The sequence below is a fragment of the Drosophila santomea genome, chromosome X (assembly GCF_016746245.2).
Source record: "Drosophila santomea strain STO CAGO 1482 chromosome X, Prin_Dsan_1.1, whole genome shotgun sequence".
In the NCBI taxonomy this organism is placed as follows: Eukaryota; Metazoa; Arthropoda; class Insecta; order Diptera; family Drosophilidae; genus Drosophila; species Drosophila santomea.
In genome coordinates, this window is record NC_053021.2 from 16,565,193 (window position 1) to 16,577,928 (window position 12,736).

Consider the following 12,736-nt stretch of genomic DNA (forward strand, 5'->3'; position numbering starts at 1 on the left):
TAGATGGCACAGTCAACAATGGCTACAATGTGCGCAAGCAGCTGCAAAAACAAATATGATGAAAACATGTGCCGTTTAAAGTAAGATCTGAACAAAAATGTAATTAATAAATCTGCCTGACAAGGAATTACTTAATTTATGAAGATTTTGCTAAATTGCTTAGATGCGAAAGAGGGTTTTCATCGCTTTTGATCGATGGTGTCCACTGTACCCTGTTAACCCCTCTTGGCTTTCGCTTTGCATGTCACTTGGCCATGTCCAAACTCTTCGTCTTGGCCCGTTTGTGTGGTGTGGTACGGTACGACTTGGTTCTTTGGGCTTTGGCTTTGGCGTTTAGAAATTGGTTATGAGGCCGCTTGCGTACAAAACCAACAGCAGGCAGGCCCATGGCAAAAGCGTTAAAAGGAAGACGGCGAGAAGCGGAGAAATCGACTGGGCCAAAAGGCAGACTGAAAAGCAAAGATTGAAGACTGAAGACTCAAGACTGCGACTACGACTGCGACTGCGACTGGAGGAGGAGTGGCCATTGGCCACGACAAGCCGATGGAGAAGAACGATAAATGGTGGAGCGACATTCGAGTGTCGAGATGATGGCGTCATTAACTTGGCCGAAAGCTTTTGTCGCTGACACACTTTTTGGCATTGCACTCGTTGTTGTCGTTTTTGTTGGCCAATTCGATTTTTATGGGTTAAAGCGACGCCGCCACCTGCTAACTATCAAATTGCAGGTTTCATATACAAATGTATCTCACAGTTTGCAGCATTTAAACGCCAGCTATTAGCAAAACTCTCTAAGCTCAAATGAAAAGTGGCTTCAAGCTATGCTAAAATCAACTAAATTTGTAAAGAAAACTTCAGGTTTTTAAATTTTTTACGATCAACTAGCTAAAAGTTTGCCTATCGAATAGAAGAAGCTGATAAATTTAATGAATAAGAATATATAAGAATGAATAATGACGTAAAATATAAAATATTTCGTTGGGGATTATATTAATTAATGTTACATGAGTCATATGCCAAACTCTCATTGAGAAACACTTAACCATAACTCAATGAAGTATAAATTGTTCTACAGTAGAATATCGAATAGAAGTGAAAAAGTTTGAAATACAAATTGCCACTGCTTATTAATTGAAAATTGTAATGGTTCAAGTTCAATGATCCCCGTCAGCGGGTAACTTTCGTTTGAGGCGAACCTTTCCAATTGCAATCCATCCATAATCTGGCTGGGATCTGCCGCCTGGCGAGCTTGACCCACTGCATCTGCTAGAAAGTGAAACATGGTCGAAACAACATGATGCGGCTGCGATTACCTGTCGCCCCGGCTAAGAGCGACAGAGAGCGAGGCAGGAAGAAGGAAAGAGACGGCCTGCTGTCGGATGGTCGAATGGATGGATGGATGGATGGTCGGTTGGTGGGGGAACCTACTGTAATTTTCTATTTTCAAGTATCGAATGCGTTGCGCTGTCGCCGCTGCAAATGTTGCCCAACAACTTTCTATGAAAAAATTCACTTTTTCCTCTATGACCAACAACAACAGAAACAGCAACAACACCTCACCACCTGCGTCTCCAAGTCTACGAAGTTACCAAGTGTTTTGGGGGTCCAAAGCCGGCTTTTTTGTGGGGCTTTTAGCAAATCGAACTCGAACAAATTAACACGTTGCCCCGTCGTTAAAACAAAAGGGAAACTTCAGTGAAAGAAAACCCGTTTCGCATCGTTCCAATATATATATATATATATATATATATAGTTACTTAGAAAAGCCAAAAGAGGCGATAAAGTGATGATTGTCCATATGGGACTTGTCGAATGCTGGATTCCCATCGTATTGAATCATATTTGGGTTTTGGGCTGCCAAAACACTTGTTCTTCCCCCACCAGCCGCCCAATTATATCCATACGAATCACATCAAAATAAGTCTGAGCGGAATGTAAACACATTTTCAGCGGGACTGCGTATGCAAAAGCCAAACAAAAGCCAAATGAAAACAATTCACACCCGAAGAATTCGACTAACAATCCGCAAAGTGTCGCATTTTGGCAGCTATGGTTTTTATTTATGTAGATCCTATAGTGTTTCATTTCGGTGCAATGCATCGCAACTCGCCAGCTATACAGGTATTTATTTTTCTTTCTCGGAAACAAGGTGTCGATTTACCAATATCGCAATTCGCAATCAGATGTCTAGAAAATCGAATCATTTCGCTGAGCTAAGAACTAATGGCTCACATAAATCGAACATCAAACGATAGCAGTTTTTAAGAAATTCTTTCTTTATTCGATATGATTTAAGAATTATAGGGGAATTCTTAAACATTTCCTTAGGCATAACTCAGCTAGCTTGAGAGAAATTCTTATAAATATCTCAGTTAAGTTAGTATGTATCTTTTCGAACTAAAATCGGAACTTCCACTAAATAAAGCCCATCAAAATGGACCAACAAAATGGGATCGTGTGTGTGTATAGTATAGTATGGGCACAAAAATGCAACCAAACATTGGCGACGATCGCAGACTCACAGAGCCGTGATTCCCTTTGTCATATCACCGAAAAAATAAATATAAAACATCACCACAACAATGTGGGAGAGAAGTTGGGCAGTCAGTCGAAAGACTGGGAAAAAGTCGAAAGAAAAGAGTCTATAAATGTATTGACAAATCAAATGCAAGCAGGTCGCTGCTATTACATGATGCAAAATCCAAGTTATGCTATAATTCTGCATTGTTTGCTTTTCAAAGGGTGTGGAAAGGGGGGGATTGGGGCTCTAAAAAGTGGAACAGCCCCAGTTGGTTTGTTAGATTTCAGTCTCCGGTCTTTTTTGCCTCTGTTTCTTGTTTTTTTCTGTTTTTTTTTTTTTTGCGCCCGGTTGTTTGTGTTTGATTTCTCGAACGTTTCGCATATTTCCCATAAACCTAATTAAATGCGTTTGTTCGTTCGTTTACGCAACGCATACGATTTGTGTCGGGATTGCGTGCCATCTATATATACATACCTATATGTACATACATATATATACGGATGTCTGGGCACATAGAGATTTATATATGTATGTATGTATGTATATGCATTTGGGTCGGGCGGGGGTCACCGCCCAAAATGCAACATGTTGTTTTGGGGGCGCAGGAGGTGGGGTTGAAGATGATTTGGGACAGCTGCAGCATGCGGAAGCTATAGCCTAAACGGGACACTCAGAAAAAAGATGTACCACTTGCTATCGGATTTTTAAGCAGCCCACATGTTCACTCAAATTTAAAAATCCCTTTAAAGCAAAATTCTTATTTTTTTAAGATAAGAAACACAATTTATACAAATATGAGATCACCAATATAAAAAGCTGTAATATAGTATAGTATAGTATAGTATTGTTGCTATAGCTGTACAAACAATTTGTTTATCGGTCATAAATTTACGATTTGTGTGCAAAAAGACTGGCCTTGGTAAAATGCTACAAATTTCAATTTAACAACTTGAGTAAATGTTTTCTTTTAATGTTAATAAATACTTTTACTTCGTGAGGAATTCAAGTAATTAAGGAACCATTTCTAACTTCCAAGTTTTTCTGTAAATGCAGCTGAGAGGCTGCAGCTGCCACGCCCCCATTTGCTTGAACAAAACACCAACCGCAGGAAAACTCATTTCTTGCTTGTGGTTTCGCTGGCGACAATGGACAAGGGAAAAACAGCTTGACTGTTTCCCCTCACTCAACACCCCGCCCCCCAGCCCTGCCCCTCCGATTTTCCCCCCTCAACAACACCCACCTCTCCCCCCGCCAACACCCACACCATCGTACAGATGACGCACAAAGCATAAATTATTTTAAATTAGTTTTAATTGGCAATGTCTTTTCGTTGCGCCTTAACATTTAATAATTTAATTTGGTGGGAGATGCGTTTTTCCACAAAACTCCACCACAAAACTATAGTGAATCAATCCAAATTCCGATTAAAAAAAGAAGGGAAAACTCAACTGGAATATAGTGGGTATATATGTATATATAGTGGTACAAGACTACCGATGAAGTCATTAATTATGCGCGGTGATAGCGAAATGAAAGAAAAACAGCGCGAAGATGTGAGAAGTTGTCGGCATTGTAATGAGATAATTTCAATTAGCATACCATTCTTATTGTGAACCTTTTACAGTGCGTTTCGCTGCGGTAAATCGATCGCAGCTTAATTGGAAAATTAAACTATTCGTTGTGTAGAAAGCTTTGACCGAAAGAAAATTGTTAATGATTGTATGAGTGATGAAGAGTTAATTAATGACTTTTGGTTGTTATCATAGAGGTTTATTTGATTATTTAGTTGTTAATTGCCAAATTACTTTGGATCGTTTACTCAAAGATGAATATTTTGACTCACTTATGTAAATTTTATAAAATTTAGCTAACTTTTTTCAATAAAACTAAAATTATTCATTCCTATGACTACTTAAAAGTAATAAATAATTCATCATTTTATGTTCATTAATGTGGACAAATATTTATTATATTGATTATTCTGGCACAAATTTCATACTTTTAACTTGAGCTGTAAATTTAAAAAAAAAGGGATTGTTAAAGTATTAAGTTAGGATTTAAATTTTCACATTTCAATTGTTGATTGAAAAATAAATTGTATACAATTATTGCCACTGCAAACAAATTAACTCCAAATTGCGATGCGGAATTATATTGATTGTTCTTTTAAGTTATTGTTAATGTTTTCCCAGACTCACAACTGATGTTATTCTGGAAAATATTTGCTTAACTATATGGAATTTAAATATCTACATCTGAAACGCACTGAAACATTCATGACGAGAAGCGGTTTACGTGGAATTAAATCTGTCGTTTGTATCTTATCTTCGAGTTCCCTGACGGTCATATGAGCACATATATGTATATGAATGCGAATGCCACGGGGAAATGCACTGCGGAGCGAAGATAATTCACAGATTGTTCGAATTATTCAAGAAAAAAAAAAGAACAAGACAATTTCTCATACGAACGAAAAGTATTCGCAGTACATTTGTATTTAGTTTTCTTTTAAGAAGCAAGCAATAGATAGATTGAGTTTTCAACTTCCTTTTCCTTCTGTGTAGAATTATTGAAGAAAAACCGAATTGATGCGGTGACGGGGGGCGGGAAAACCAAGAGCAAAACACTTGTTTTTCCACGTTTTCCACGCTCAGATGCCAGCTGATGGCCAAGGTTTGTGTGCGTTTGTCCGTTGGCCAACCGCAAATCTCCGCTCGCCCCCCTTAACCCCCCAACCCCCCCTCAGCCCCACTTTTAAGCTAACCCCCCACCTCCCTTGTTGCCCCCTCGTCGCCACCTGTTGCCGTGTGCAGAAAAGAAAAACCGCTGACACAGTACATTGAACTCGAGAACTCAAAAAGCGAGAAATTCTTATGCAAAAAGCAACAACAAGAAAAACCGAAAAAAATATAATGTGAAAATTTATAATAAAGAAACAAACGGCTAACGAACGTTAAAAAAATAGAAAAAAAAAATTAACGCAAACTTGCTGAGCAACGACTTCAATTTCGCGCCCTCTCTCTTTCTCTCTTACTCCATGTAGCCCCATCTCTTTCTGGGGCTTCGACGTCATCGCTCCGCTCCACTACAGCAGTTGTAGTTGTAGTTGTTGTTGTTGCCTTCACAATTACTTACAATATTTATGTTAAATGGGCAGACGGCGCCGGACTTGAAAAATACGCTCACTCGTACGTACATATTGTATGTGAAATGATTCGCCGCTTAAATAGGAAAAAAACAGAGAATTCAACGAAGTCAAACTTTAAATACACTGAAAGGAATGCAGTTGGCCAAGCACAATCATAATCATCATTCTGCTTGGTCTTTAATTTCGTTTAAAGTCCTTTTCCTTTTATTTTGAGTTTAAATTGCAACAAGTTTATTTAAATGTAATTTACATCACTTATGTATACAAAAGTAAATAATACATTTTCGAAATTAGTAAGAGTAAAATGTGATTTTTATTTTAATTATTCTTTAAATAATATTTTTGCGGCCGAAATAAATGTAAATCTAAATCATGATAGAATGACAAACTTTTTTCTGTCGATGAGTAGACACAAATTTCTAAGTACGACTGTGAAAACTTTTTGATTTTCCGTGTAATCCGTGTCACGCCCACATCGCCACGAAGCTAAACTTCAAATTAAAATCATTTTTGTAGCTGCCTCACATTGTTATCTCATAGAGAGGAGAAAAAAAAACGAAGAATTGAAGAAGGAGAAAGCATGAAGAGGACGCAAACTGAGTGAAACGAACTTTGAGAACTCAGACACGCAAGCTGAAAACTGAAGGCAAAAAACGGGCATTGAATCACAATGCGGTTCAACTTGGCTAAGCAATTCTCATTGTTTTATCTTAGCAGCTACTACAGCTTCTTCTGCTTCTTCGTCTGCTTATCCCCCATTAGATAAATTCTAATGCATATAATTTGCACATCAGAAACGGCATTGCAGTCCAAAGTTGCAATTGGGACTGCATATGCGATTGCAGATGCATAAATAAATAATCTAATCCAGTTGCCGCAGCATAATTAGAAACACGCATGCGCCACATTTTCCACACAAAGTTTTTGGCACAATTACATGGCATCTACACGACGTTTGACGGTGTGCAGTTTTGGATTTCGTTTTTTTTTAATGACTCAAACTGCAATTGAAATGCAATTTAAATCCAGTTTGCAGATCAGTCATTATATACTTTACATTTGAGCGAGTAAGTTGCGGGTAGATAACACGACCATGTCATTTTACGCGCATTTTACATTTGCTTTGAAAAAATAAAGCCTAAAAGTAGGCAGCACTTTTCCAATAACTGCTTAGGCGTTCGCCAACAGGTGGCGCCACTTGGTGATAATAAGGTTAAGATTTAAGCAAGACTCACATTGCATGTTATGCTATTAACATTTTACTATAATGTTTGTATTTTGTCTTACAGAAACCGAGGGAGAACTAACTCGCGTGATCAAGACGCTGCCCTGGGGTCCTTTGTACTGCGTGCTGCAGCAGGACGATCAGACATTCACCGCCTACTGCAGCGAGGAGATATCGGTGAGCCATCCCAGATATATTGATAGTATACCCCAATATATAGCAACTAACACACACACAAGCACACACACACATGCTGAAACAGGCAGTAAAACAGACATCTAATCGCTTTGTAACCGTAACTGTTAACATATCAAGTTCATTGGCATTGTCTTTTCGTCTGTGTATATCTATCCCTGTCTCTCCCCACTGCACACTATCGCTAACCAATATGGATGTAAACAAACCGCTACTACTTCTACTACTACTATCGTTCTACTAACCTGTAGATATTCCCGGCCACGCCCAAAACGGAGGTGGGTAGTGCAATCCGATGCGGAACTGGAAAACCGCCCACCATAATCGAAAAGACACGTTACTGTTTCCGTTTTTTACGTCATTGGTAAAAGAAGAATGTAATTGTAATATATGAAAGCTTAGATCTATGTTGAGATCTCGAAATGAAATGGAAATTTAAATATCTAAAAGCTAATATCCCTATCCTAGTAAAATACTAATTATAACTAAGCTTTTAACTTAACTCGGATTTTGCTACATTCAATAGGAAAATCGTATCTTTAAAGCATAATCTAAGTAAAAGCATTTAAAACGGAAACTGTAAAATGTCGCATATTTGGCATATTTGAAATACTTTTATAAACGCCTAACTTTGATCTTCAGCGAGGCGATACTTGCTACGAGGACATTCCAAGGGTGCGACTGGACCGAGTTCGTCGTCCTGCGAAGGCTCTGTGGGATGGACCGCCGACGTTGGCCGAGGAGAACGAGGATTCAGATTCGTGTGTGGGCGGGAGCAGCGGCATGAGTGGCATCAACGACATCGTGCTGAACACGACGCTCTACAGTGAACTAGGTAAGTGAGAAACTTAGTGTTACAGAAGGTGTTTTTGAAGGTGTTGTTTTGCAAAAGCTATTTACAATGCCACCATACTTTTGGGCTACCTTTAAAGTATTCAGAGTAAGAAGAACTTTGGAGTATTTGCTACAATACTGAACGTGGAATACAAGAATATCTCTCCACGAATAACTTCTTTTATGAATATAAATAACTTGAACAAGGAACCTAAAATTTAAGAACTAATTGCCAATGATCATTACAAACAATAGCATTTCAGTCGGAAGGAAGTGATATTGGCATATCACCCTATTCGAGTGTTATGCAATCACATAGATACATACATACATATGGCTTCGCGTCAGGTGGATTTGATTTTGTTGGTGTGGTCAAGCGGCGCTTTAATTGCATTTGACCGGCAAGCGGGCTCATCAGTGCTCATCAGTAATTGCAGTTTTATTTTGTGTTTTTTTTGTATTTTTTTGTTGCTGTTCATGTTTTGCCGTGGGTCCGTAACACTTTTCGATCGTATCTAGAGGTGTGTGTATCCGTGTCTTGGCGTTTTTTCAATGCATTCTGTGTGTGGTGTGTGTGAGTAGTCAGGAAATTTGTTTCTATCGTCACGCATGCCGGAGCATTCGGCACAATGGCGATGGCTATGGCGATGGCGATGCCGAACGGGAGGCGGTTTGGGGTGGCTGCAGTGGGAGGGTTGGGCGGTTTGGGTTTTGGGCCCATGTGGAAGGTGCCGTCCGTGCAGCCGACACTTCCGTCGATGGCGAGATCGTTTCGGTTCTATTGCTCGCCTGCGTGTGCGCTTATCTATAAGATGTGTCGCTCTTTAAGAACGGATACATTTCAATACCAGCCATGCAAAATGCAGTCGTTTCAATGGATGTACACACTAAGTTATCTCTTGATAACGTTGCAATGCCTGATCGCCATGCTGATCACATGTTTCCGCGTACATTGTTCATTAAATTAATATCCATTAACTTTATACAAACATACATTTGGAAGAAAAACTTGTATAAATAAATGTTTTTTGGTGTTATTAATATTGGTACTTTATTTCGAAATATCCGCACTACAGCAGAATCTTTTTATAGATAAAAGTTGTTTGTTTTTTAGGTTTCATTCTGAATTTCTCCCAAGCACTCGCATGTTCTCCCTTTCTTTCTCCGCTTGTAATGAAAAATGTAAGCCCCTTCTACAATGCACCTTGAGTGTAAAAAGTTATTTTTAATAAAATGTATTTCTTTTTTAAATAATCCTTTAAAATACGAACGTAATTCGTAAAAATCTCGTAAAACTTCGAGGAAAAACGGTTAACAGTAGCAGTAACAGTGTGCTGTTAAGATACTCTGTTAACCGTTTCGGCAACATGTTGCCGGCTAAACATTTCCGCAACATTCGGGAATGTTGCCTCATCTTGTTGCTATGGCCGTGAATGGCTGAGCGGCATTCAGTCGACTTTAAGCTTCCGGCGCAGGCGGTTGAGATCGCTCCGTTCGGTTCGTTGTTTTTGGTGCTAATGTTATTGTTGTCATTGTTATTACTTGGCCAACAGTTAACAGTGCAAAATTACTGGCCTGGCTTGGTTCCGCTAAACAACAACAACAAAGACGCGTTTAACATTCGTTTCATACAAAGTTATGCGTTTAATCGTTTAATATTTTTGAATGTTTTTTGTTTTTTTTTTTTTGGCCCAAGTGAATATCGTATGAGTAGCTAGCATGGAAAATGGCTGAAAACATGGCTAAACTATGCGGGCCGTGCTTGTATTTGCGTGCGTGTGCGTTGCGAATTCGAAAATGTTCTAAAAATAAATGCAAACAAAAACAAACAGAATGTGAAAATCGTACGAAAAAATATATACAAAACAAAAAAAAAGATACTGGGCAACTACAAAGGCAAACCTGCGAGTGCAAATCCCCCATCCCGCCCTTCGCCCAAGAAACCAACCACGCCCCCGCCCCCGCATTCTGACATGGCCCATCATCGTCGTCTTGGCCATATAAATTGAGCAAAATAAGCAGTCAGGCACAGAAAGCATTTCTCATATTTTCAAGATCAAAACTATTACAAAGTTTTTACTTTGACACTGACTTATGGTTATTTATGGGATTTAAATATTTATGGTTATGGTTTATGGTTTAAATCATATGGTTCTGATATAAAAAAGGCATTAAACTGCACAGTAAAAAAATACGCACTTAAAATGCGTTCTTCGATTCAATTAATTTGCATAGCATTGGTTTTGTTTTATTTAAAATGTTATGCAAATTAAATATTTTATGTAATTTTTTTTTTTAGGATATTTAAATGAGATCTTAAAATGTTTATTTATTTATTATTACCAAAAGTTTCACATTTTATCATTCGACTTGCGTTCCATGGGCGGTTTTCAATGTTTCTGTTTTTTTTTTCTGTTTTTTTTTGGGTGTTTTGTATTTGGGTGAGCAAGAAAAAGACACCAAATTGAGGCAAAAAGAAAGGAAATAAGAAATGAGAAAAAAGAGGAAAAAATGTAAACTAAATTAGGGAAATGAGCGCTTGACACCGTTTTAAGGGACACCGGAAAGTCACGTTGTTGTTTTTGTTGTTGTTGTTGTTGTGTTACTTTATATTTTTTGGTTACTGTAAACCGTTTACGGCCATAATCGTATCCGGATTAGCCGTCTTTTTGTTTTCGCTTTGCCATCGAAGTATTTGGAACATGGCAACAAGGGAGGGGAAGTGGGGTGCCCATTTCCATTTGCTTGGTGGGTGGGGGGTGGGTGGTAGGTTAGGGGGGGTAATAAGGGAGCTTCTGGCCGTCTTGTTTGTTATTTGTTGTAAATACTGGTTGGTGTTGTCAGTTATTATTGTTGTTATTGCTGCAATCAGAAGCCGTTGACACACATTATAGGCAGGTTCAAATTTGTTGCTTCTACTTTGAGCACTGAGAGAAATTACAGGGCAATAGCTGGCAGCTAAAATGCTAGTTCTGAATAGAAACTGTGTATCAACTACTATCAATTGCCAACCAAACTAAGAAACTCTTTTAAAATGCAATAAGCTAGCAGAAAATTACACATTTAATTAAAAATAACAAATTTAATAGTTAGATGTTTGGTGTAAATATATTAGTTTAAACTGGCTTTGATACCTAACCAAAAATTAAGAGTGTAGTTATATCATAATTTGAAAGCATATTTCCTTTTTAATTCAAATTGAGTGTAATGTCTTGAAGATTTCCCTCTGTGTACTTGCGCTCTATCAAAATTTCGAGGCCCATGCAAATCACACAAAAGTGTTAAGCCCGGCTTATTGACACAACTGCAACTGGAACTGCAACAGCAACACGAAATGCAACTGCAATTTCAGCTGTAAGCGCAGCAACAATAACAACAACAACAACAACAACAACAACATCATCAAGTTAAACGGCTTAACGGAAATCGAAACGAAATGCAATGAAAATAAAAGAAAAGCGGCCGAGCGAGCGAAAAGCGAAAAGAAAAATCCAACGCCAATTGACACCAATTAAATAATTTGATGCACATGACCCACATTTTATTTATACATGCATCTACTTGAACGCACTGCATGTGGAGTATACTATACTACACTATAGTATATTATTCAGAGCCAAGAACAACTGCAACAAACTGCAGCAGCAACTGCAACATCAACAATTGTTGATAGCAACTGCACTTGCTGAATATCATACGAAAATAGCACTTCACTTCTAAATTTGCATTCATCTAGCCCAGTGGCCATGTTTTCTTCTATGAATTTTGACTACTCTGTGAATGAAAATGAATGAATAGATATTCATAGATGGATATTCATAGATAGATATTCATAGATATATATTCATAGATAGATATTCGCTAAATTAATAAACTGAGGTCAACAGCTTGTCAAATACGCTTTTATTGGCAGCCTTAAATGGAGCAGATTGAAACTGAGCTGAAAAAAGTTGAAAGTGTCGAAAATGTAAACTGATTTGGTGAAATCGCACTAAAAATTATAGATATTTTAACTCTGTTTTTAAAAGTAACGAATGCAAGCTGAAGAACCCAAAGATATTGTGATGCTTTGGGAATTGGTGAAGGTATTGCATAGTTGCTTTCGTAACCATATTTTGATGGTAAGTAGTTAAGTTTGTGGGGAAACCAGCGTTTGGCCCCCTAGGAAGTCCCTTTTGTTGGCAACAAAGTGTTTTGGCCATAGGTTTTCTCAGCAGTCGATCAAATTTGTGGCCATCATCTTTTGTTTGGCACTGCAACAAGGGAATTGTGTGTAATTGTTTGAGATCTTTGTGCTTTTTTTTTTTCTTGTTTCTTGTTTTTGTTTCGACTATTTTGTTTTGTTTTTGCTTGCCCTTCTCTTTGCTGATGCTTTGTTGTCAGCTGATCTTCCACTTCCTCGCGGTTTCCTCCTCGCTTTTTCTCCCAGTTTCCCGCCGCCTTTCCCCCCCTCCCCCCGCCCATTTCAGCGGAGTTGTTGGAAACAAAGCTTCATATTTGCATTGCCTGAATGGCTGGAGGAGGGGCGGCGTTTTCGAGGGGGGCTGAATGGCAGGGGGCTGGCACATGTCACATTGGAGAGCTTTTTTTTGAGTTATTATTGCGAACAAGGTGCTGTTGGCAGTTGTAGTTGTCGAGCCTATCCAACGAGATATATGTATATAGATGCATATATATGTATTAATGGCTATATATCTCATTGTTGCGGGCGAAATTGCCAGACAATGCGATCCCCTTCCACTCAAAATGAAAAAAGAAACACGCAGTTGGTGTTTTTTGTTGCAGCGATACACCAAGAGAAAAAGTTCGTTGA

At 38.4% G+C, this 12,736-nt stretch overlaps 1 protein-coding gene across 4 annotated transcripts in view; it reads left to right on the forward strand.

Annotated features, from left to right (window-relative positions):
• Positions 1 to 12,736, forward strand: part of LOC120457256 (ras GTPase-activating protein raskol) — a 41,678-nt gene that overhangs the window by 3,602 nt on the left and 25,340 nt on the right. For all 4 annotated transcript variants that reach the window (XM_039644659.1, XM_039644660.2, XM_039644661.1 and 1 more), the window contains exons 2-3: positions 6,959 to 7,071; positions 7,732 to 7,924. In XM_039644659.1, the coding sequence (XP_039500593.1) occupies positions 6,959 to 7,071; positions 7,732 to 7,924 (306 nt within the window). The remainder of the gene's footprint in view (positions 1 to 6,958; positions 7,072 to 7,731; positions 7,925 to 12,736) is intronic.